At 46.7% G+C, this 26,959-nt stretch overlaps 1 protein-coding gene across 1 annotated transcript in view; it reads right to left on the bottom strand.

The window, feature by feature from the left end:
• The window catches only part of RFC1 (replication factor C subunit 1), a 742,181-nt gene that overhangs the window by 345,544 nt on the left and 369,678 nt on the right, over nt 1-26,959 (bottom strand). Inside the window, exons 10-11 of the mRNA XM_086963975.1 lie at nt 24,125-24,229; nt 8,746-8,925 (exon numbers count right to left, since the gene is read on the bottom strand). Coding sequence (XP_086820101.1) covers nt 8,746-8,925; nt 24,125-24,229 — 285 coding nt within the window. The remainder of the gene's footprint in view (nt 1-8,745; nt 8,926-24,124; nt 24,230-26,959) is intronic.

The following is a 26,959-nucleotide window of genomic DNA, read 5'->3' as shown; positions in this document are numbered from 1 at the left end:
CTACAAGAGTAGAATGAACACACACACATATATATATATATATTTACTTACACACACACACACACACACACACACACACACACACACACACACACACACACACACATTTAACAGAAGGCGGGAATAAGAAATTACTTAACACTGTTTCTCCCACTGCTGACTAATTGTTCAACTTCTTGTTGATACCACAATGCGTGTAGAAGGTACAAGTTTCCCATGGTGATACACAGTATACGTCTTTAAAGCTCATTCCAGAAAATAGAGCAGGTGGAACAGCTGATTGTATAGTTGAATGAGACTGTGATAATCATAGGCTGACCCATTTTCTCATGAGGAAGAATACTACAAGAAACCATCCTTTAAGCAAGAGTCTGTTTCACTTTCTAAACCTTTCTGCATGCTTTAAATAAAATTTGATATATCTCTTGATGTCCAAGGAACGCAAAAACCCATCAATGAAAGCGTTGGGGAAAAAAGTTGGAAATACAATGTGTTAAATTGAACTATTAAGCGTTTTGCAGAATGAATTGTGGATTTGTCTCAAGAATCACTTGGTCATGTTCGAGGAAGCACGTGCCACAGAGATACTACCTCTGAATCTGCACAAGTTACAATCATAGTCATATCCAAGAAAAGCCAGGATGTTGAGGACTATAGCTCTTACTTAATACTGAAGTTAAAGTCTTAGTGAAAATTCTGGCCCTCCACATGGTCATCTCCACATTGACACACCGGGACCAATCAGGCTTTATGCCTGACCGGAGTACCCAACTGAACCTCCAATGCCTGTTTGGCTGTCTGGAGTACACCAAGAACAGAGCAGAACCCAGGGCAGTGTTCCCTTTAGATGCAATGTAAGAGTTTGATGCACTAGAGTGGCCCTATATGAGAGCAATTCTGACTGGTTTGGGCTTCCGACCTGTTTTATTACCTCAGTGGGACTGCTGTGTAACTCACCACTGGACCCGGTCTTGGCACTTCCCACTCGATTGGGGGGACCAGGCAGGGATGCCCGCTCTCTCCAATGATTTTTGCTCTGGTGCTCGAGAGCTTGCGTGCTGGATTCGAAACAGTCCCTGATAAGCGGACTTCGGTGGGACGGTACATGGGAGAATCATATATCCTTCTATGCAGAAAATGTCCTTCTCTACCTGGCAGACCCGGAACTCACTCTGGTTCGCCTTCTGCAGGAAGGAACTCTTTAGAAGGAACGTGGGTTTCTGTATTAACTGGGGGAAATACACTCTGCATCCCTTATCTGGCAACCCAGATCTTAGGACCCCCAGGCATCAGATTCACATAGAACCTGGGAGCTTTAAATACCTTATGTCACCAGGGATAGGGAGGAATTCATCTGGGACAATATGTACACAATCCTGGGGAAATTCCAACAGGACGTTAAACGTTGGTGTAGCATCCCACTGTCATTCCTGAGAAGAGTGGTGATGCTAAAAATGATATCCCTTTCAAAATTCACATACGCCCTCCAGAACAATCCATATTGCGTCCCTGCAGATTTCTTCCGGTGAGTTGAGATATGAAATTCCAGTAAGATGCAGCTCTGTTGTGGGATGCGAAACCCGCCTGAATGCCATTAGGGGAGCGAACCAGGGGAGTGTATTTAGCGACTAGCTCTTCCGGACTTGCAAACATACTATTAGGTCTCTCACCTTGTGGTCATTAACAATTGGGCCTTCGCCCTACTGAATGAGCCATTCTTGAGGGTTGACAGACACCTGGCGACGATATAGAAGCGGATCGGCCGGACAGCACTTCTGTAGACCACGCCGGTGGCTATTCGAGCCTGGGATAGAACACTGAGGAATCGGAATTAATAGCTTCTTGACAAGGGAAACCCCTTTGTGGAATAACGACCTGTTTCATGTCGTAGGCAAACTGTGCAGCTTTAGAAAATGGGACGTAATTGGTATCAGTAACCCGGGAGACTGTGGGGGGAGGTTGGACCCAACACCCCGTAAGATCTTTAGGAGAAATTTCAACGGGAAAGCTCAGAGGCATCTAAATACATAGAGCTACACCATGCTTTAGCGGCTCATGTTACAAGGGAGGTTTAACAGATGCATTCCCCATGGTGGACAGTGCTTTCAGAAGAGAATCCAAGGAAAGACATATCTCATATCTGCTAAAGCATTATTCTCAACACTCCAGACACCAAGGAGGATATTAGGAAGAAATGGGAGGCAAACCTGGGCCCTTCCGAAGATGGTGGCTGGGAAGAAACATTGCCTGTGCCTAGGGAAGTGGTCATACAAGCAGGGTTCAGGCTGGTGTACCTAAAGATCTAGCACAGGGAATAGCCAACTTGGATACTGCTGGCAAGGATTGGCTGTGTAGCGACAGATTAGAGCTTGCGAAATTGTGGACTACGACGTACCATCATGTACACATTCTGGGCATACCCAGCGATACACCGCTTCTGGCTGGCAGTGGAACAGTGCCTTACAGATATAACTGTATCAACAAAAACTATGTTTCACTTGGGATACAAACCTCAGCTAATGGTGGATTGGGCCTATGAACATGAATGAAAACACATCTTAATTAAAAACATAAGTAAGCCTAACACACAGGTACCCTTAGTCTAAGCACATGACCAATAAAGAGTAATCACTTAAAAATGTATATTTTATAGAATTGAGGAAATTACTGCATGGAAGCAACACAAGTAATACTGATAAGACTAAACAGAGAAATAGGTTGCCATACATTTCAATAATTTAAACATTAGAGACCCATTCACTGATTTTGACAATAGAAATGGAATTACAGTATGTGAATGTACCAAAGCATTAAACATTCAATTTGACCCATCACCATTTTCAATGAAAGTTTCGCGCAGCCAGCATTAGTGTGCCCGTTTATTTCTCAGATTCATTCCAATCACATGGAAATTAAAAACTTGTGGTGTGTGTAGGCACACGCATGGATGTACCTAGATATCCAACACACGCACTTCAGATGTGGAAGGATGGTCGTACTCAGTGTGGTTATTTGTGGCAACTAATTTCGTTTCTCCTTTCTTCTGTTCTCCTGGTTATTTTATTCCCTTCTCGCCTCATTCTCTTCTAGCTGGCATGGGGTTACATATGTTGTAACCCATATACGTTCTCAGGCATAACCCTTATGTCCTGGTAATGGTCCCTATATCTAACTAAGGGATTGAAACATTGTTGATTATGGTACCTTGATTCAAATGCTAAAATTGTTCATTAATACATGTGAGCATTGGTACTTTTTTGTGACTTAACCAATGTGTTCTCAATTCTGCCACATGTATATATATATGCCTGAGGTTGGAAGCTTTATGTGACCGTAGTTTTGTTTTTTCCCCAATGCATTGTTTCTATATCACTTTCATAAACTTAAAAGCGTATTCCATTTGGATATTATACGTAGATTTCATTGTATCTCTATGTAGAACTGATTTGTGACATTTCACCATTAAGGGACCACTGTTCCTTTAGAAATACATAAACCCTTGGTCCCTTAATACCCTCGGGTCTCCCTTGTGCCCTAAAAATATATTGGTCTTTATTGTGGGCAGTTGAAGTTTCAACACTTCTGTGGCTGTGAGGACAACCAGAGCAAAAGAGGCACTCACCTCTGGAGGGTGCCCTGATAGGTAGCCCAACTCTATTTCAGAATCCAGGCCACTAACCTTCTGTGGTGCTGCACCTTGATTATCTGATAAGGGACCATCTTCTGGGCCCAGACCCTCTCAAGGAACCATTGGAGAGGGGACACCTTCGGAGCAAACAGACAGATATGACCTTCAGCACAGGTGTGGAGGTATGAGCTGGAACCAGTCATTGACCAGACTGGGGCCCAACGGGGTCAGTCAGCACTTGGGCAAGCCCAGCCAGTGGAAATCTGCTGGTGATCTCCTGTGGTTTGATTGGGCCCGAAGGAGCAGCAGATGGAGAGGGAATTACTTGGGAAAGCTTCTATTTACAGCTCTATCAAAAACACCCCAAAGAACTCAGAACATGTAGAGACCAGCCTCAGGACAGAATCAGAGTCAGGTGAGGGAGCGGGGATGTATCCTTGACAGTCAACTGTGGACCTTCACCTCAGAGCCGGAGTGATGGGAAGAGTCTAGCTTCTTGAGTTTTTGGCGAACATTGACTTTTGACACCACCTTACCCAAGTATAGCAACTCTGAGCAGGATTGGATCCTGGAATGGGAGTGTCCCCACAACTTGGAATCCATGCTTTGAAGCAGAAAATGCCCCATGACGTACAGTTTTACATCTTGCTCCCCGATGGCCTTTGGGTGCATCAGGGAGCATTTGGTGCATGTCTTAGTAAGATGTGTTTATCTCTAGCGCCACAAGTATATGTTGTGTGGATATTGTAACCAATATTTGTTTCCTGCAGACGTGCCGTGGTTTTGATCCTGTGGTCTTCGGGAGAGACATTTTCCAAGGACAAGGTCTTGATTTTGAACTTGGTAAAACATCAAAAGACGTGTGTGTGGAGCTCTGGATCTACATTGAATGTTGCAGAAAGAAAAGAACGGATGCCAGCGAACATAGGTAGTACCTTAATTTGGCTCCACGTAATCACTTTCGGAAGAAATGTGAAGACATAGTAGAGTCTGGTAGCCTCACCTATAAGCAAGCAGAGGCAATAACTAGGAAGTGTTCTCCTACCTGAATCATTTTAGGCTAATACTGAATTACCCATGTGACCTCGAAAGCAATTGTAGTGCACCACTTTGTTTTCTGTTAGGGTATCACAACTTGGACGTGATCGAAGTAGGTCTAATGCGGGGAGCCGGTAAGGAAGAAAATATCCTTACCGTGAAGAATACCCCTACCGCAGTGCCCAGGGAATATTTTTAGTATCTTTTGAAAAGTGGTAAGGTCTGGGAGTTCCAAGACTAACCAACATCCGGGTAAAACCGTGAGTTTTTTATCACTAAACACAGTCCCAAGGTTAGGGTACGCCTTAGGGTGCGTATACCACCAGGGATTTTCACTAGTTTTTGGTCCTGATGAAAGCTTGGCTGAAATAACAAATCTAAAGCAGAAACATGTCGACCTTTTTATCTATATAGGACATATTTGACTCAATTGTAGGTCAATAATGTCCGTTCACGAGGCGTGGCCAGCAACATGGCGCTGTAAGCCACACTTAGCAGGAGCTCCGTCCAGCCGAAAGTGATCCGACGTCCCTACATGCACCCAACAGCCTCTAAACGCTCCAAAAGGGTGGCAGACAGTACATAGACCCCTGGAGATTGCCCAGTGCGGCCCCCGGAGGTGATTTGACCCAGAAAACGGACAGAGCAACTGGTGGCGGGCTGCTCCGGAGCCGGACCCAAGATGGCGGCGCCCACTGAGGCCTAGAATGGCGCCGTAGACCAGAGTGCCCGAGACCCTGTGGGGGTAAGGAGGGGACCGCAGAGGTAGTACCCCAGCCCAGGGTCATGAGTGAATGAGCCCTAGAGACCCCGGCCGGACACCCTGAGAGGACGCATAGAACTTTGTGCACCGGCCGCACAGCAGCAGGGGCGCAGGCACCTCCCCCATCGCCCGAATACGGAGAAGGCGGCCTAACGGGCCGGAGACGCCGTGAGGGGGTAACTCCGGAGCAGAACGCCTGCCAGAGGTCAGCTGGGACGGACGTTGTGGCTCTCTAGTGGGACACAGAAACGGGAGGGAGACCGCGCACTGATCCCTGAAGGTACTCGCCCCTACCCCCACGGCCAAGTGTCAGCAAGAGGCGCGGGAGGACAGGACACTCGGGGGCGCCTGAGCGCTCCGGCGGAGGCCGCGACTTGAGGAACGCGGACCCGAAAATAAATTGCCCGCTCCCTTGGAGAGTGAGGAGCAGGCCTGGAGTTGGGGGCCACCTCTCCGGGGACGACTGCAGGAGTCACACGGTGTCACCTGAAGGGGGTAGGCCCATGAGGACCAGATTACGACGCACCGCAAGTGGACCCACATCAACCTGACTGCAACCACTCCTGCCCAAGAGAGAGTGGCACCCACAGAGATACTGGCCCGGAGGCGTGGGGTAGACTAGGCCACGCTGTCCCCCTCATTGACTGGTGGAGCCCTACTGGCGTGACGGATGCGACATACTGTGTGCCCTGGTCACAGCAAGATGCCCGATACGGAGAAGAGCACCCACTCAGGGTGTAGTACTAGCTGCCCGGGGCTGCGCAGGAAAACAGATAGTGACGACCAGCGGGACATTGTAAGGAGATTCCGTGGGGGCAACGCTGTGGAGGGACGAAGGGGTGATCGGACCGCCGAAAGGAATACAGGCCTTGCACTCTCTCCTCCCCGGCTGCGGGACCGTACAGGAACGGGGAAGAAAGACACGGCGGTTAAGGCCCAGAAACAGGGCCCCATTGATAAATTTGCGACGGCACCTCCGTCCAACGCCAGAGAGGGCGTCGGAGCAAGCTCAGACACAGCCCTTTCAGATGGGAGCGATCCAGGCGTCCAGGGAAGACATTCAGGCCTCTCGGGCTGACCTGGAGGTGAAAATTGGTGAGGTGGGAGTGGAGGTCAACCTACTGCGGCAGGACTTCCGAAACCTCACGGAGAGAGTTACCACGGCCGAAACAAGGCTCGGCGAAGCGGAAGACGTTATCCATGCCCTGCAGAAGGATGTCAAAGACCTTATGGCCTCTCATAAGCAACTCCAATGGAAAGTCGATGATGCGGAAAACAGGGCGAGACGCAACAACCTCCGCTTTGTGGGATTTAGGGAAGGAATCGAAGGGTCCAATGTGGCGGAGTTTCTGCGCTCATGGTTGATCGAAATCCTGCCCCAAGCGTCATTTCCAAACTGCGTTATCATTGAACGAGCGCACAGAGCACTCATGGCCAAACCACTGGCGGGAGGTAGGCCTCGGCCGATAATAGCGAGGTTCCTCAACTTCGCCGATAGAGATACGATATTGCGAGAAGCCAGGAAGCATGGCGTGATACGAGTTGAGAACTCTCAGATAATGATCTTTCCGGACTACAGTCAGGAGGTGCAGAGGATGAGGCGATCCTTTGATACGGTGAAAGCCAAACTTAGAGACTTAAAGATACAGTATATGCTCCTCTTCCCGGCCAAGCTTAAAGTAATATACAAGGACAAGACGCACTTCTTCACTCACCCGGAAGAGGCGTGGCAGTGGCTGGAGGTGCGTCCACCTACGCGAAGGCGAGAGGAAGACGGGCGGAACACGGAGACGGAGGGCCCCTCCAATGGCAACCTCTGGGAGATGGTGAAACCGCAACGTAGACGCAGAATGAGGGGGTCGAGGACGCCGCAAACTACACCTTACCCATTGCAGCAAAGGACCCCCAGGAGGACCCAGGACTCTGCAACTCCCCGCCAGATTCAGGGCACTGGCTCCCGAGGAGCGCTCGGAGGGAGAGGACGACGCGGGAAGGGCTATGTCAGGGAGCGACGAGGATGAAGATCATTCACTTCATCCATTGGTGGCCGCTATTAATTAACTAGAAAAGGACCCTGATACGGGCGGCCCCCCTGTGCAGGGCGAAGGCAAAGACCTTAACATCTGAGCGAGAAGGCAACTGGGTGGAAGAGATATCGGCTGGACTGATCGGAGACACACAAGTGGCTTACACGCCTCCTAAATGTTATTTTTGCTATTTAGACTTGTTATTTTTGTACCTAATCGCTTTTGATATAGAACTGTCACATAGAACTGTGGGTACAGTGGAATACTAACCTTACTGACTGCGTTTTCCTGACGATAAGTCCTGCCGTAGAAGGGGGTAGATAGTGGGACCGAAGGGGGAGGAAGGAGCGGGGGAAAGTTGGGGATGTTCACGAGGTTTTAGTGGAGGGTTAGCAATGTTTTTTACCATGTCAAATTAGGCACACACACGCGCAACACGACAAATCCCACCCAGGGCTGCAAGATCCCAGCAGTTACTATCCCAAGATTACGCATATGGGTAGCCCAGAACGAGAACCCGTACACAGAGGGGGGTTTAAGGTATTGACCTGGAGCGTTAACGGTTTAGGCTAAAAAAGAAAAAAAAATAATGTCCGTTCACTAATAATGTTGGCCTGACTTTCTATTAAAAAGTTTGTCTTGAAGTACAGTCCACCATTTTTTAATTCACTTATCACAAACACTGTCACCTCACAACTTATTGATACCAGCTCCGCTGTAACACAGGCGTGGTAGCATACCTGGGAGACACTTTGCCTCCCGGGTAAAAACCCTATGATGAAGCATGTCATCAACCATGTTGATGAGTGAGGGTTTTATTAAAACATACTAAATGCTTCCTAATCTAAGATTATCCTCTTGTGTGTAGAGTATAAATACAGCATTTTCGCGTTTTTGTCCAGTAATTTCCATCTGGGACATATTCATCGCCTGTGATCAGGTCTCGTCACTCCACTGTTGTTTCTAAAACATGTGCTAACCAGCAACTAAAACCTGGTAAAAGCTTCAGCCTTCAATGGTCAACTGAAGCAAGGGAACCGGGGATGGCAAGGGAAATATATAGGAGAAACTGAGGAGAACCTATAGAAGAATCGCCATGTTCACAGTTTGTGAACAGGGTGTTGTTGACAGTATAAAAGGGGTTTTTAATTCTCAAGTTTAGATCTGAAGACCTGTGTACAGAAATAATCACAGCAGCAGGAAGAGGCAAACAATACTATCAAGACGTCTATAGTGATCACCAGGTGACAAATATAAGCAATACTGTAGAAAAAAAGAAATTTGTGTACCTTTTCTCTCTTTGACTCCCCGCCGTCTCGGCCCATAACCAAGTAGTTTGTCTTCTTGCTGACATTGCCAGTAACTTTTCCTCCATAGCGCTCTACCAGGGATTTAGCTTCATCTCGTTCAATTGATTCAAGTACTCCGGTGATAACGAAAGTCATACCTTCTAAGCAGTTTTCACCTCCCTATTGTCAAACATCGATCAGATATAAACAGTCAAATATCAACACAATACATTCTGTCCAGAAAAAAACTTTCTTTTTAAGTTCAGAGAGAAATAGATTTAAGAACTGCCAATCAATGGAGCAATATGTATGCGACTTCCTCAAGTTTTTAGCACAACAGTCATACCTGGATAATTCCACCTTTTTGATTTTCTTCAAAAGTAGAAAAAGTTGAATCTTGATTAAGCAGCCACATGTATTTCGCTGATCAACTCATTTGTGCATGATATGTAATGCTTTTTTCAGCTATGAAGAAGCAAAGGTTTATGACTGGGGAGTATAGAGGGCTCATGGAGAGGCATTCATAAAGAAATACTTTGGTGCACTAAAAGGACAGGCCAGGTGAAGGGAAGCTAACACTCTCCAGCACATTGCTACAGGTGAGGGTCTACACAGATTTTCCAACCCACATACCTCTGTGCTGATCTAACCAACACTGCCAAACTGGCTTACAGGCTGTAATTACGAGGTAAGAAAGTATATGGTGAATAAACACGAGTCCATGCAGTACTGTGACAGTAAAGATATGTGGACTAGTGTCATTGTACAGATACTTAGCAGTGGGAGTACATACAGACCAGCAGAGATAGTTTATTTAGGTCCACAGATCCAGTAAGAAGAAACAAAGTGAATATTACCCCAAAGACGCGCATCATTCTTGTGCAATATCCTAACCGGATGATCAGGTAAAAAGGTGGCAAGTTGCACAGTATTAAATTGTGGTGCGAGACTGGAGAATCTTCTGAAAGATGTACAGGCAGACAACATAAATAAACCCCTCCATCGACCCAAAAATTGACATTGATAACCTATTGTCCATTCCTCAATATCACTCAGAGGAAGACACTGTATATTAAATAGGGTAAACCTATTTCAATTATTTACTAGTGTGGAAGGACTACTTTATATAACTTTAAATGAATTTAAATATATGTAAACTGTATATCTAACCACAAAGGTCCCCAGCCCAAGGTGACTGAAATTCATTGAACACTAATCAGTGTAAGAAAGCACTATATAAGTCAAGAAATATGTTTTTAAACATGGTATTTATAGGCAGTCATCATTTTATGAAAAATGTTCCCACGTGCTGCAGTTGTTTGACTTCAGTTTAGAGCAAAGTATCAAGGAGAATCGTTTAAGACAAAGGAAAGTCTAGGCATTAAATCTGTTTCCTTGAATGAAGAGTATCAAGAGTTTGTTTAGGGTCAAAGTGATAATCCACCTCTCAAAATCCATACATCCTCTTATGCACCATCACAATGGATTGACCTTTAATCCTCTAGAGCAGACAGCAAGGAGAAAAAGGCTTATGGTTTAAGATGACTGGAAAATGGGAAAATACAAAATCCATTGACCAGTTCTAGGCGAAACCAAGAAAATCAGAAATTAATATCACTTCTGCAAACTAAGACAAAATACTTTTACTATCATGAACTGGTGCTGGCCCATACAGACTGATGTAATTTGCAGAATGGATTCGTTTTTGAATACAGTAGATATAATTTGCATGCAAGAAATTTGACATCCTGAAAACGTCAACATTATAAAAAATATAATTATATTTTTATCATGTCATGCTAGAAGGGATCTTGCGGTTCTCCCCTGAAAAGCAGATGTCTGAAGTGTAGTGTAACCAAAATTGAACACAGACATATATTGGCAATAAAACTTGAGGGCTGAGATTCACCTGCAAAACCCATCATACGTATTCTCTGCCGTTTAATAACCAACATGATACACTCCACTACAAGTGCTCAGAACAGGGGTGAAACACAGGCCCCCGCAGTGCGGGGGTCCCCTAGCTCTAGGGGGTCCCCTCAGCACAAAACTCTGGCCGGATGGCTCCTGATTGAGCCCCAAGGGGTCCCCCCTTGCAGGGAGGCCCCCTCAAGTTTCGTGGCTAGAAAATTTTTTGGGTGAATTATTGGACAGTTTTCCCAAATCTCTTATTGCAAAAGTAAATGGCAACTTTGACAATAACTCAATTTCCCACACGAGCCATATTTCAGGTAACTGTTTCATAATACTTTGAATTACATTTTACTTACTTGTAATAGTTTTCAACTAGTTAAACATTTTAAATGAGAAACACAGTATAATAATGATTATTTGCTTTTAGTTCGAGTTTTGTATGAAAAATCACGGTACTGTAGTCAGGTCGGAAGTACTAGGAGAACCAAAAATGCTATCCACATGAATTTTAGGCCAAATCAAGAACATCAGAAATGAAATATTACATCTGTAAACTCAGACTGTATAGTTTAGTATAGTATACTTTGAATTTGCTAACAAAATCAATAAAACTTGGTTTACGGTTGAACGAAAAATACAGAAATCCAAGTTAACAAAAAGTAAGTGCGTCAGAGACCCCAAGAATCAAACTTAAGGCATGCTGTAAGGCAATGTAAAAACCATTCAAAAAGGCTTGCTGAACCGCACAATCTAATCTTATAACAGTACGTGAATACGTATGCGAGGTGAAAGTTTGGTGGCATGTTGGTGGAGCCACAAGCATTTCTGTCAGAAAGATCGATTCGTATTAACGCTTGGGAGGAAGACATCTAGGAGGTGCATGTCAAAGTAAACATCTCCCATGTCTTGGGGCCAAATGGCCCCAGATTGCTATCCTTAAGCTGGATTCTAAGGTCTGGGCAACACGCCTTCTAAAACCTTTCCCGTGTATTTTATACACTGGAAAGGTTTTAGAAGGCGAACGGTCAACACCTTCCTGAAAAGGTTGAATGCACACTTACAGAAATTGAAAGCAGCCCCGCCCGGAGTACCTATCATCATGGAATAGGAGCCGTTGGAAATGGGAAAGGTTCACCTTTTGAATAGTACTGCTCCATCGTGCATCACTGCTCAGGATGTTCCAAGCACGGAACCACCCACTAGCCACCAGAGACTCTTTGACGGGCGGATGAGTAACAGCCCCAGAGGCATGACCAAGTGCTCCTCTAATAAAATGGACATCATCAGTCTGTCTGCTTCTCCGTGGAGGGCAACTGGGAGTGGATTACGCCCAATCAAACCTACAGGGTTGAACGAAAGCCCATTAGACGTCAGCGATTGTTAAAAAAATGTGTAGTAAGACTGCCCACTGGCTGGAAGTACTGTGTAGCACAAATCTGTGAAAAATATTTTTGTCCCGTGCTTTTATGCTTGCAGGGCACTGTGATAAAGAAAAAATGGGATCCACACAAATCACACCACCCTGGACTCTCCTGCATGTCTAAATATTCAGAAATATCAGGAGTTGGTAAGCTTCCCCGCGTGGTAGCCAAGTCTTAGCCCAAAAACTACTGCTACTCACATCACCGGAACAAGACAATTCTGGACGTCTCATTTTTCGCCACCACACAAATGGGAAATGGCATTGATTTGTAGAAGTGTGGCAGGGAGAAGCGGGGAGGATGGTAGGCTTAGTAAGGAGCCTGCGGCTTGACACTCTCTATCAGATTAGATGTTACCAAAGTGTTCTAAAGCATTTTAGGACCTTAGTGTATTTTCCCGATTCATGTCCTTATATAGGTATAAATTACCTTGTCCTTATACAGGCATAGAAATCATAACCATATTTAGACATGACCGATCCAGTCCACATACGGCATGGCTACTTCCACTAGTTCTGAAAAGTCACAACAATTTCTTGGAAAACTCTGCTTCAGCAGTTAGGGCTTCCCCTTGCTTGAATATTGATTTGTCCAAGAACTCAGAGTTTTCAAAGAACTACGACTCTGATAACGTTATGATGTCCAACTGTACGTCAAACTCGGCACCTTCAAGGTATAAATATGCCCACACTTGCCATAGCAAACACATGGTGGTTTGGAGCAGTTCGACTATTTACTTGCCCGACACGTCTCGCTACAGCAAGTCCCGAAGGAAGCTAACCCTCCAGCAGATGCTTTGAGAGAGACACTGTCTTATCTTTCCGAGAAATCCAGCTCCAGTGTTTCCAAGCTACCCTTGCGGGGTGTTGGGAAATCGAGTCTGGAGACAGAGAGATACCAGACCTCCTTCATTCTAAACCAAGATACGGAGCTGATTAGACCCTAAGAGAAATCTTGGATAGATTCTTGGCAAAAGAAAACTAAACTGGGTTTTATCCATCACCGTTCTTTAGCCCACTCTGCCACCCCATTTCAGACATGGCCATATGCAAATCAGTCTGACCCTGTGCCTCATGGGAACAGTCCATTCCGAACTGCCAAGCCATGCCTTCCCTGGACCGGAAACAAGCTTCCGAGGACCGGATGTGGATGGTGGCATGGGCAGCAGCGTTTATGTGGAAAGGCGGTGCTCTGCTGAACAATTTGAAGCACTGATTTGTCAGAGGTGATGAAAGTCTATCGGGCAAATGGCACTTGATCCTGCCACCGACCGAATGCACGTGATCATGAAAGGACATATTAAATGGTGTTTTTGAGTCTGCTGCTGCTGTAAGGTGGGAGACTGGGCAGATCTCTGCCTTTGGGTCCCACAGGGCTTGTTGAAACCGTGTCCGCAGCCATGAAAGGGCTGGATAGCCTGTTGGCCGTGGTGGCTGGGCAGACATGGGCACGGTTGTAGCCCCTACTGTAGGCAAGGAAGTGGCGACAGGCAGAAGGTGACAAGTGCTGGCCGTGGAGAGTCCCATCACCTGTTCTTAAAGCACTTGAGTGTCGAAGAGTTATTAGACTTCAGTCAGGGATGGTGACAGAATACCATTGACATGTCCGCAGTGTATGGTGAACTTTGTTGCATTCCTTCCATCAGCAAAAGCTTGGTCAGGATGGCTCAGGCCTCTTCCGAGACCATGTATGGCACGTGCGCAATGGAGTCCCTAACAGTGTGGAAATACCGTCCCAAGGGGCACACAGTGTTCAACGACCACATTGCAGGGCTGGTGAAAGAACATCCTGCAAGGTGTCCAGCCTCTTGGATTCACTATCTGGTTGTGTGGTAGGGAACGCGCCAGAGTTGACTTTGCATGTGGAAAATCAGACTCTCCAGGGTGGGGTGGTAGGTGAAGAAAGCTGGGTCCCTAGGAGCAGGGCAATAGCGGTGGTCAATCATCTTGTGCACAGGAGCCACTGTGCAGAGCTTGGCCCTTGCCCCAAGCAGAAAATCATAGAGGGCTTTATTAAAAGGGAGGAAAGGTTGTGTGGGGGCAACTCTCAGTTGAAGCGTCTCTCACAAAGACGATCGTCTTGACTTGCAACAAAGTAAGGTCCAGGACCTCACCATCATGGGAAATTAAGCCCCTTCTTCAATAGCCACACTAGGAGAGACTAAACCAGCATCTGAGGTGGTGTCCAAACCACTGGCATCGGCCCCATCTCCAACTCAGAAGTTTGTGTTCTGGCGGGCACTGGAGCAGACGTCAGACTATGCAGTTCAGCTCTGCTTTTGAGTCAGAGATAACGATAGGGCTGGCGTTGCAGTGGAGTGTTGGCGGCGCACTAGAACAGACTCGGGGAAGGTCGCAGCCTTTTGACCGGAACTGATCCGGATGTAGGAACAAGTTTAAAGGGACTGCATGGTGCAGAGGGTGAACCCAATGGCAGGAATACAATGGAGGCACCTGCCAAACCTGAAAATTCCGGAGGTGCTCCAGGCGGTGGGCCTGCCTAAATATTAGGTGCATGGCCTCCTTAAACTTGTTTAACTGAGTGGGGGGGTCGCTTTGGCACCAGGTAATTCTGGGAGGCATGCCACATACCCAGTCTCCGGCTTCATGGCGGATGTGTGGGAGTGGGACCTAGACCTGTGGCATCATTCCTAGGCCTCATCCGAAGAATTGGATTGGTGCAACAAAGCCTAAGAGCGCTTCAAATTCTTAGAATTTGACTTACCGACGACTACTTCAAACGTGGTGATGAGCATCGGGTACGGCTTCACAATCAGCCCCAGGAACTTCCACGCAACCAAAACCTGAAGCACCACTGAGTCATAAGGTGTCAGGCGACCAACAGCTTCAGGGAGCACTCCCTAACCACCTTGGGATTCATGGCGAGACAGGGCAGTCGTTGGAGTCATGGCCTGGATGCATGCACCTGAGGCAAACCACGTGGGGGTCTGTCACACACATCTGTCTGTAGACACGAAACATGGGATTTAAATCCCACAGATTTTTAAGGGAACATCCTATATATAGTAGTAGCAAAAACACAAACGTCCCAAAAATGAACTAATGTAGCTCTCTTCACATCTGCTGTGATGGCACAGAAAGAAAGTAACTGGTGTCAGCGAGCTGGAGTGGAGCCTGTATACACACCACGCACGTCACATACAATGCCTACACAGAGCTCATCAATGGCACCTACAAGCGAGCAGAGGTACTGCTTGAAAATGTATGGATCTAGTGTGACTCCTGTGGAATATTCTAAAGTAAGGAACCTGGGCCTAGGACCCTGTAGTGCTACACTGCAGGATGGAAGAGGGACATGATGAAAAGCTTGCATTATTATTATAGGATGTTGCTTTGAGACAACAACAAATGAGAATCAAGTCCATGTTACGAAGACGTAGCATTGTAATGGTGGGATGGCCAAAGGATGGATATTGGGTACGAGAAGTTGTTATTCGTAGTCATATGGAATCAAGTTTTAAGAGCATGGTCATGCAATGTTAAAAATATGTGGCTTGTTTTTACTCTTCATTGTTCACATTTTGCTTTTTATTTGCCCGATCATAGTGTTCTGCCGCTGTATTTCGTACAGCAGTAAGAAGTATCATTATGGAGCAAAGCCTACTTTTGTCACCAAGGTATAATTATTAGACTTCCCGATAGACAGTGCCCTCTTCGTATGTTGCATCATTTACACAACCCAAAGCATACGTTTTGACAGGCCTCCTCAAGAAGCTCAAATCTTATGTCCTAAAATGAGATTTAGAGTCACCATAAATGCATACAAACAATCTGCTTTGAGTGTGAGGACACTAGCACCCACAACAATTCTCCTAGTCAGGAACACGAAGACCTTTGATCTAGTTTATGATGCTACAGTCTTCCATTCCACACTATATTGTTTTAATTACCAGGTTCTTGGGGCACCAGGGTAGCCAGGGGTTACTGAGCTACTTTGCATCAATTTGAGTTATTTACCACCGACGTCCTGGGGCCACAGCACCATTGGACACCAAAATGGTTAACTGGTACTCCTCTACAGCACTTGAGCGAGACAGAGCACCCAGGTTTATTAAGGAGTTGAGGTAGGATAGATACTCAGAATACAGTTTGTTACTTATACAAGGAAAATACTTCAATTGAATTACATCACAGACTTCAGGAGGCAAGTCAAATGGCTTCAACTGTCGCCGTTCAATCTCCACGCATGTTGGTGGAGACTGGACAGGTTTCCGTGGAGGACCGTCCCCTGTTGCTGCGACAGACATACTGAGTAGGTCGGGATACCAGTATCTTCGTGCCCAGTCCGGAGCCACAAGGATGACTTGGGCCCGGTCGCGCCTGATCAGCACTCTGGGCAGAAGTGGTATAGGCGGAAAGGCGTACAACAGACCGCAACTCCGCTTGCGACGAAAAGCATCACCGAGCGAGTGCTGCCTTGGAAATTCCAACGCGCAGAACTGATGACATTGCGCGTTCTCTTCAGTGGCAAAAAGATCTAACCAAGGATCTCTCCACTGCTGAAAGAGACCTTGCGCCACATCCGACTTCAGACGCCATTCGTGATCCATCATGCACCGGCGGCTGAGTTCGTCCGCCCTGGCGTTCAGGGAACCTGCCAGGTTTTGAACCACCAGGGTGACACCCTGGTGTTCCAGCCATGTCCAGAGGCGCATAGCCTCCTGACTAAGGGTCCACAACCCCACCTGCCCTGTTTGTTGGAGTACCACAAGGCGGTGGTGTTGTCCGTGAACACCTGCACTACACTTCCCCCGACAGAGAGAAGGAATGCCTTCAGTGCAAGTAGGATCGCCCGGAGCTCCAGAAAGTGGATATGAAGCCTGGACACCCCGGAGACCAGAGGCCTCTGATTTCCGCCTCTCTTATATGGCCGCCCCATCCCAGGAGTGACGCATCGTCACCACTGTGTACTCCGGTTGGGGAAGGGAGAGGGATCCGACGCTGACCCAATGTTGGTTCGTGAGCCACCACTGCAACTTATGTGCAGTGTGCTCCGAGATCTGGACATGCTCAGACAGGTCCCCTTGATGCTGTGCCCACTAGAACTTCAGGTCCCACTGCAGAGTCCACATATGCCATCTGGCATGAGTGGTCAGCCGGATGCAGGAGGCCATGAGGCCCAGCGGCCTCAAAGTCATCCGGACCGAAACCCTGGACAAGGGCCGAAAGATTGGACTTATAGCCGAATTGTCCCGGACTCGCTGCTCGAGAGGATAACCCCAAAACCGCACCGTGTCCAGAACCGCTGCGATAAAGAGGAGCTTTTGAGAGGGAACCAGGTGCGACTTCGGCACGTTGATGGAGAACCCCAGCAAATGCAGGAGGTCGGCCGTAGTCTGGAGGTGGGAGACGACTGCCTGGGGCGAGCCCGCCTTCAACAGCCCGTCGTCGAGATAGGGGAAAACTGAAACCCCTGATCTGCGCAGATGAGCTGCAACCACCGCCATCACTTTCGTGAACACCCGAGGGCCGCTGGTAAGGCCGAAAGGGAGCACGGTGAACTGAAAGTGCTTGTGGCCTACTGTGAACCGCAGGTAACACCGGTGGGTCGGCAGAACGGGGATATGAAAATAAGAGTTCTGCAAGTCAAACACTACCATCCAGTCTTGCGGGTCTAGGGTAGGCAAGTCCTGTGCAAGTGTGAGCTTCTGAGACTTCTCTTTCCGGAGGAAGCGATTGACATTCCGAAGGCCTAAGCTAGGATGCAGGCCTTTGTCCTTCTTTGGAACCAGGAAGTAGTGGGAGTAACAACCACAACCTACTTCTGGCCTCGGAACGCGTTCAATGGCCCCCTTGATCAAGAGGGCCGCAACCTCCTGTTTGAGAAGTATCAAGTGATCACCCCACATATGCGGTGGTACTGCGGTGACATTGTTGGAGGAGTAGTCTCGAAGAGGTGGGTGTAGCCCCTTCGGACTATCTGTAAAACCCACCTGTCCGAAGGGATGGTGCACCAGTAGGGGAGGTGATGGTTATTCCTGCCGCCCACTGGCGTTTGATGGTCCTGACACACTGGACTAGGAAGGTTTGGAGGTTGTGGCGGTAGGGGAGGTGGTGGACTGACCCGCCCGCTGGCCCCGTGCCCCGTGACCCACCTTTGCAGGTCCCACATCCGCGGCTGCGCGGAGTCTGTTGCTGTGAAGGCCTGTGGCTCTGAAACGAACGTGTTTGGGCGCCCCTTCCTTGGCCACGGAAGGAGCGAAAAGCAGAAGTGGAAGGAGTTCGTGTGGCTGAAAGGCCTAAGGACTTGGTCGTAGCTCGTGAGTCCTCAAACCGCTCCAACGCACTGTCTGCCTTGTCGACAAAACGGCGAGTGCCAAAGGGCATGTCCATTAGTGTGTTATGGACATATCCGGAAAAGCCAGTTGTCCTCAGCCAGGCATGGCGACATTGTGCCAATGTCGTGGAAATCGCCCTGCCAAGCGAGTCGGCGGTGTCAAGACCACAACGAATTGTGAACTTGGCTGCATCTCTCCCCTCAGCAATAGCTTGGGAGAGCACCTCCGGACAATGAGGCAGCACCTGCACAACCGTGTCCCCCAAAGAATGGGAATAACAGTCCAAAACGCATGCAGTGTTCACAGACCGCAGCCCTGAACTGACGGAAGTAAACAGTTTCTTCCCAAACTGTTCCAGTTTCTTGGATTCCCTGTCAGGAAGTGCAGAAACGAATGCGATTGGGGACGCAGAGGCTTGGACAACCAAGCTCTCAGGGGTTGGGTGTTGGGAGAGGAAAATGGGGTCGCCCGATGGAGTCGGGCCACATTCTTATCCACAGGAGCCCCTGTGTTGGGCATGGACCAGGTGCCCAAAAAAACGTCAGAAAGTGCCTCATTAAAGGGCAGTAGCGGCTCCGTAGAGGAAGACCCTGGCTGGATCACTTTTGTCAGGAGGTTAGTCCTGACGGCCACCGTAGGGAGGTGGCGCGCCTCGGCTGCTCTAGCAAAACCCCACAGAATATGTACCACCCTCCTCCATAGCCAAGGTATAAGGAGACAGTGTGCCAGGTTCTGGAGTAAAATCCATGTCATCTGCATCCTTTAAATCCTCTTCTCAGTCCGGGTCTGACTCGCACTGGGCTGGGCTGGGAGAGGGTCCTCAGACCCCTCTCAGTCCTCCCTAACCTACTGGGCAGGCAGAAAAGAGGGAGGCGGATGGAGAAAGGGATAGAAATTCCCCTTCGGCGTCAGTATCGGCTTCGATTGACACCGGTCCGACGCAGTCTCCACGTCAGGGTGGAAGCCGGAGAACGAGTCGGCCATAGTGCCGGCCAACGCCGGAGGCGGTGCTGTAGACGTCTATGTTGGTGGAGGTCGTACGAGGCCCCCCAACATCGGCTGGGATCTATGAGGGTCTTGTGGCGTCGAGACCGGAGTCAGCAACAACGTAGGGGACGGAGCCAGGGACGAAGAAGAGCGAGGACCCCCAGTCAGACCCGCGTGGCCGGAAGGCATCCGGCAGGTCCCGATGGGCTAAAAAAGCGAGCCATGGCTGACAGAAGTCATGTAGTTGGGCCGGAGTCGCCGACGGACCCGAGAAGGGCGGGTAGGCCGTCGACAACTGCGCAGGCTCCGCCGGAGCCGCGTGGGTGGCACCACCCGCACCCTCAGCCATGTCAAGCGACAGGCTAGGGGAAGGCGAAGAGCGACAATGCTTCTTCGACTTCTTGTGCTTTGCCTTACCTGACTCCGAGTGCGAAGACTTCGACGAACGATGTTGGTGGTGGTGGTGGCTCCATGACCGGTCCATCGACCTCCCACGGAACAGTGACCTTGAACGGCGGCGAGCCACCTCCCGGGCCTCCACCAACTTTCGGGACCTCTCCCGCTAAGTTTTTCGGAGCCATGGCCCGGCATTCGGGGTACAACTCTGTCGTGGTCGTGCCCCAGGCAGTAGAGACACTCACGGTGCGGGTCCGTCACTGACATCGTGCGGAGACAAGTCGCGCAACACTTAAAACTGGGCATTCCTATACACCAGGAGTCAAAAGCTCAAAAAAACAGACAAAAGTCCCAAAAATAACTCCGTCAAAAAGTGACTGGGGGTACCGCTCTATCCGGTTCTGAGCCTGCTGGAGTGGAAAAAGAAAGAACTGGTGTCAGCGACGTCATCTCTGCGACTACGACGCCAACGACATACGCTGAGCCGCACGACAACGCCTACCAACGCGCAGGGGTACTGCTGACGAAAACTTTACGGATCCAGTCTGACGCCTGGGGGTAATTCGAAGGTAAGGAATCTATCACTAACGTGGTTCTTTCAGATATGTGGGACTATGTAAATACAAGATGCCATTATGCACAAAATTATGAGATATTTGGGCTGTAATGAAAGCTCCTGTTTTAAATTGTTGAATTAACATTAGTATATTGTGTATTTGGTCTCTGCTTGGGGATGTAAACGCTAGATTTGTGTTGAGCGTGGCCGCTAGAAATGCTCGAGTGATAGCTGGCTATAGGTGAGATTTTTGTAGGTTGACAGTAAACCCTACTTGACGTAGTAAATCCATTTTTTTTAAAATATTTTGTTTGCAAAGTATGAATGTGTTTGCTTTGATTAGCAAGTCATCTAGATAAGAGACGACATGAATGTTTTCCCTGCGCAGATGTGCTGTCACAACTGCTAAGCACTTTGTGAATACTTTTGGTGCTGTAGGGATTCTAAAGGGAAGAACTTTGAACTGATAATGATTTCCCTGAAAATGAAATCCGAGGTATTTTCTGTGTGCAGTATAAATTGGTATATGAAAATAGGCATCCTTTAGATCTAAGGTTGCCATGAAGTCTCCTATTTGTAATAAAGGGATGATCTCTTGAAAAGTGACCATGTGGAAATTCTGATATTACATAATGGTTTAGTGGTTTGAGATCTAGAATTGGCCTGAGAGATCCATCCTTTTTGGGAATAAGGAAGTATAGTGAATACACTCCTGCACCTGTGAAATTGTGGTGAAACTGGTTCTATTGCTCCTTTCTTCAACAGAGCTGTTATTTCTTGTTGCAGAAGGATTTGGTGTTGCATGCATAGTTTGGATCTGTGAGGTGGAATATTTTTAAGGAGTTATGAGTTCCAAACAATAACCATGTTGGATAATGTCTAAGACCCATTTGTCTGTTGTAATTGACTTCCGGTTTCAGAGAAATTGTTGAAGACGACCCTCAACTGGTGTTTGGTGTTGTGGGGGAAAGGTAAATGGGTCATTGTTTACTGTTGGTATTGGAAGAACGTGTATAGTTCCCTTTGCCTCTTCCTTTAAAATTGTTACCTCTGTAGAAGGTCTTAGTTGTTCAGTTTTGCCCCCGAGTTTTATATTATGAACCAGAGGTATCTGTGGAAAGTGTTCTTGCCCCTTGTTTAAAATTGGGCCTATGAAACGAACCTCTATGTGTTTGTTTGTAGAGCTCCCATTGATTTGGCTACCTCGGTGTACGTTTTCATTTTTTTCAAGGACTCTGGGGGCCGAAGAGATGTTCCTTATAAAATGGGAGATTCAATACAGTCTGTTTGTACCACCGGTTTGAAACCTGACACCCTTAACCATACATGCCTTCTTATTAGGATACTAGTATTTATACTCCTAGCAGCAATATCTGCTGCTTCTAATGCCAATTAATAGAGTTGTTGGTGATAAGGTTGCCTTCATTAACAATCTCTTGATCTCTTTTTCGGTGCCCCTCAGGGAGAAGTCCCTCCATTTCGGCCCAGTGGGCCCTGTCATACCTTGCTAGTTATGCTTAGCTGTTAGCTGGGATGTGATCCTCATCTTCTGTTGACTGAGGAGACATATTGCCAGCCTCTGACAATTGTGGGGAGTGGGTGGTGGTGGTGTTGATTGTGCTTCAGGTGAAGAAGGAATGGGAATGTGCAATGGACTAGTAGAAGCATCCTTTCTTTTCTTCTTTAGGGGTTGAACAGGAATGTCCAAAGCTTTCTCAAAACTCAACTGCTTCTTAGGAGTTTGTTGTTTTGGTGGCTGTACCATACTTTTCTTTGTTCAAGGCAGAATTTGAAGTGTTTTTTGTTTCGGCCTCACAGGTCTCCTCTCGATGTTTGGGTGGGAGACACAAGCTGCAAACGGGATGTTGGACAGTGTGAGAGTTTTTCGAGTGGCACTTTGGACAGAAACTGAACGGAGTGCGTTCCATTAGCAGGTCATTGTTGATCCCGTTCAAAATGGAGAAGTGTTGCCTGGTCCGTGGCCCGTGGCCCATGGCCCAAAGAGACGAGTTGAAAATCCGCGACGAAATCTAGTATGAGATGTATCCTATACCAATCAAAACAGTACCATCGAGATATATATGCCAGACCGAAGGAGACTCGAACCGGAGCACGGGATACTACAACCAAACCCGTTGACAGAGAAAAACAATCTCATATTGGCTTTGATAGCCCTGCACAGTATTCCCAAGAGGAAGAGTCTCACAGCCTTGTGACTGGGAGAAAACTTCTTGGAACAAAAACAATTTATAATTATCCGAGCCCAACACTAGGGGGCAGACTTATGCAAAGCATGTGTATCTACATACTTACGCCTGGAACATATACTACACACAAATTAAGATACACACTGAAAACCAAACCAAAAGTCTCTACAACTCTGTGTGCCAGAGTTCTGACCTCAAACAGTATTATAGTGCCTAGCGGCTAAACACCATAAGAACAGTTAACAATAGAACTCAATGACCATGTTGCACAGGGTTACTCAAAGCAATAACAAAGTCCCAATACTTGTATTGCAGTGATATGGCTTCAGCAATTGTTAGGAAGACAAATGTTCCTCCAGCCACTGTCTCACCACCCAAAGAAAAGTGTTGCCCACCCTTCCTTTAGTTGTGTCAGGGTTCCGATTAGTGATGCCTTGTGTCTAGGCATGCATTCTGGAGTCCAACTAGTCCAGGAGCCATGGGCTAGCTGTAACAGGGTAGTGGCTGGTCAAGGTGCCTGAAAAGGGTCACATGACATAAAAAAGAGGTGGGGTCTGAACACCACAGTCCTATGGCCACAGATGGGAATTTCTAATAGCAAAGCACCCAAGGGGACGGAGCTAGCTACTAGTGCTGGACAAGCCAGGCCAAAGTAGGAGATTACACATATCCAGGGGTGGGAACAAAGGGTTAAAATTGTAAATTCTTCAATAGGGAAACCTTCCCTAGCTACAGCTGGTAAGTGGAAACATTCACAGGCTCCAACAGCAGAGAAGAGGGGTCTAGGACAAAGCAGTCTTACCATGAATGTCCCAGCAAAGGGAAAATCTCAGCTCAACACAGAAAAAACCTGGTTCCCTTCTCAACCTGCCAAGCTTGTGCAAGGACTGGGGAGGGCCACATGGGAACTGGAATGTAATAGGCCAGCTCAATTTACATTACCTTAAACATAACAGATCCACATACACTCTCAAAACACATACCTCAGACATGTTGGAGGCCAAAAGAACCCACATAAGGGGGATGGAACAGATTTTTTCAGGAGAGTGCTGGTAGGCAACCCCTCTCAATGAGTACCGGTGAATACGTATTAAGGCTGCCTCAATGTCAGACAACCACGGTGTGGACAGTGAGGGCACTAGCCATTCTGTAAAAAAAGTGTGTACTTTGCGAGCCACCTTGACACTGGATCTACCCTCTAGGGAAACTATTGATGTTAACAAGGAGTCTCTCAACGCACATGAATAAATGTCATGCTCACCACAGTAAAAATAAAAATAAACTACAGCAACTTTCTGGTGACTTGCCTGAAGATCAGCAGACGTCAGGGAAGCACACACTCCAAAACCATTCAGAAGACCTTCCATCCCAGTATCTGTCTCCCATGGAAGCTAAAGGTTAGTCACCCATGAATTCCCTATACATAGTGTATACACCTAAGTATTAATGCTGAGCTGAAGAGGAAAATAAATCATGGAACTTCACGTCATAAGCACTGACAATAACCACTGAAAATACTATGCTTTATCAATCTCTCAGGAAAGAGTGAGAGTGTGAGCGAGTGTGTGTTTGTTTTTTGATAAGGTGGCTTAGAACTGACCTGTGGTATTTCCTTTGAACCCAGGGCTCTGGGACCATCTCTGTTCAAGAAGTTGCGGTATGCCTTAACATTGGAACGTCTCTTTTCAGAATCCTCAGGACTTGACTTTCAAAAGAAAAAAAATATATGTTAATATGTACCAGGAATGCTATGGGCTTTACTGAAAAGTTTGGCAAACAGGGTACTCTATGAAAATGTGGAGGTCTGTCTGCCATATTTAAAGTGGTAATAACTATACTGCACTAGTAAGACAGTGGACAGAACATCTGCCGCATTTTTAAAGGAATACCCTGTCTGTAAAACTTCAAGTAAGGCCCTAAATCACTTGTTTATTTTCAATACGTACTAGAAGTGCCTATCTAGAAAAGAGTTTTTTTCAACTAAGTCCAGAATGAAATGATGTCCATCAACAAATAAATATATAATGTTTAATAAACTAGCCGTGCGATGACATTTAATACCTACTTCCTCAACTGGATTAAAGAAAGCTAAACGCAAACCACAGCACAACATAAAAACCTTTTCATACTGTTCCTCAAATCAACTTTTCAATCATTGTCAGTCTGGAGGAACCCTGCAACACCTCCTCTGGTCAATCTGTGCACACATACTTAGATGACACACACACGCATTGTTGTCAGTACATTTGAAGATATGAAAAAAATAAATCAGGAAGAACATTGATGATGCTTACTCTGGATCCCAAAATTAACTCCACATCAAGCTCCAGCTCACACTGTGCCTCTTCGTTTGTTTCAAATATTTCTTAAACAAATATGCTTCTCACACTACAGCCATAGAAATGAATGGCCATTTGACAGGGTAAAAATCAAAAGAAAAATATTAAAAATAAATTACAACTTTTACAAAAACCTCTGTCTCAAGCCTAAATGCATTCACTAACAAATGAGACAATGCGACCAATTCGATGACAAAGCAAGGCTATATGGCGCCTTAAAGCAAGTAAGGAAAAGGAACTTGCTCTTAGGTTGGGTAGTAATGACAGTCATAACTGAGGTGAACATAGATTCTCTTGCGAACGATGTAGAGATCACTTATGAAAAGGTCTAGATTCCCAGACAGTGTGGAAGAAGGTGCCCTTGTCTATGATGCACAGCAGGGAAGTGTCGCTACCTATCCACCACAGCCTCCAACTTGGAGTAGTAGATCCTGTGGAGATTTTTAAATTGAACAACGCAAGAGCAGAGGAAAAAGTTGCGTCCTTGAAAGACTTCAGGATACCCCGCCAATCCATGTCCCTCAGTGGCCCCATGTTGTTTTAGCATGCCCTGCTTAGCTTACAGAAGGCATTGTCAAGGAGACACATAATCAGTCTAGTCCCCAGTGGAGTAAAATACTTCAAGTCATCAATGTCCTTGAGAATAGGGGTGATGCCATGTCATAGTTGGCGATAATGATAGAATTGTGACCTGTTGAGATTATACTCTGCCCGAAGAGCCCTAAATGAATGCAAAGTCAATAAGCACATAATGGCCTGGAGTTCAGATATGCCAATGGTAAAACATCCCCCCCAACCTTGTCCAAGCAGCACAAAGTGAGTTTCTGGCCAGAGGTAATTACAAACTTAGTTGCATATGCGTTCTCTATAAAGGTACAGTACAAGGGAACAATCACCCATCATCCATCTCTCTCAGTGACAAAGGAGGGTTTGGTCTGTTGAAGTACAGTCAGTCTTTGATAACGAGGTCGGTAGAAAGCCATACAGTAAATTACATCCATCGCTTATAGTCTGCCACCAGTTCTTGTGGCATTTTGTCATAGACACTCTGGGGACTATTTTCCCACACAAAATTACAAAGTAAGTAATTTACTTGTAAAAAGAAGTATGGTGGGATTTGGCAGGAAAATTCTGTAGTGCATATAGCAGCTTGGGTAGAGAGACCATCTTAATGACGGCCACTCGCCACATTATGGATAAGGGAAGAGGGTTCCAATAAGCCGGATCTCTTTGTAGGGTCTCAAGAAGTGCTGAGATGTTGGCCTTCCAGCTACTCGAAAATTACAGTGACACATTTATGCCAAAATAATGAAATCTGCCAGGATCCACAGTTAGCTGAGACACCATATGGTTACATCCAAGAAGCACTGCAGTGGGTATAGGATTTAACTTGTGGATTTAAGATCAGATGTTTGACCAAAGAGGTCAAGGAGTCTAGAAAAATGTAGATGCTAGGTTTGGGGATGGCTCACATAAACTAGAAGATTAGCATAAACGGAAACTCAGTCCTCAAGTCCAGCTCTCCAGAGAAATTCCTATATACTTTGAGATACTTTAATGCCATGGCCAGTAGTTTAATGCCCATGGCAAACGGAAGAAAATAAGAATACCCGTGCATGTCCCACTTTTGACTGGGACATGGTCCAATAGGACACTATTTTGTCTCTGGCAACCAGATTTGTGTAAAGCAGTCGGTGTAGCTTAGAAAATTGGGACAGAATCCTGCAAGCTACAAGTACGGAGAACAGGTATTCCCATTGCACAGAATCAAAAACCTTTTTTTTTTTAACTTTTATTTATCAGTTTTCATTAAGCATACAATATACTCAGAGCCGATTCATATCAACTCTGCAAAGTGCAAAACCGATGACAATCAGGAAACTTCAACAAAAACACAGTCAATGGGTACTTTGATCTCTACCTGAACAGTGCATTACATCCATCGAGATATTCACAAATCAGCCACCATGTGTAATATCACCCAGCTGAAACTGACACCATGAAAGCGCAATATGTGAGCATCATCAGTACCCTCCCCATTCACTATCGACCTTTACAATTCATCTTCAGAGTGCTCGTCGCTACAGGCAAGCAAG

This window comes from Lissotriton vulgaris, chromosome 3_2 (assembly GCF_964263255.1).
Source record: "Lissotriton vulgaris chromosome 3_2, aLisVul1.2, whole genome shotgun sequence".
Lineage (NCBI taxonomy): Eukaryota > Metazoa > Chordata > Amphibia > Caudata > Salamandridae > Lissotriton > Lissotriton vulgaris.
This window is presented reverse-complemented; position numbering and strand designations above follow the sequence as displayed.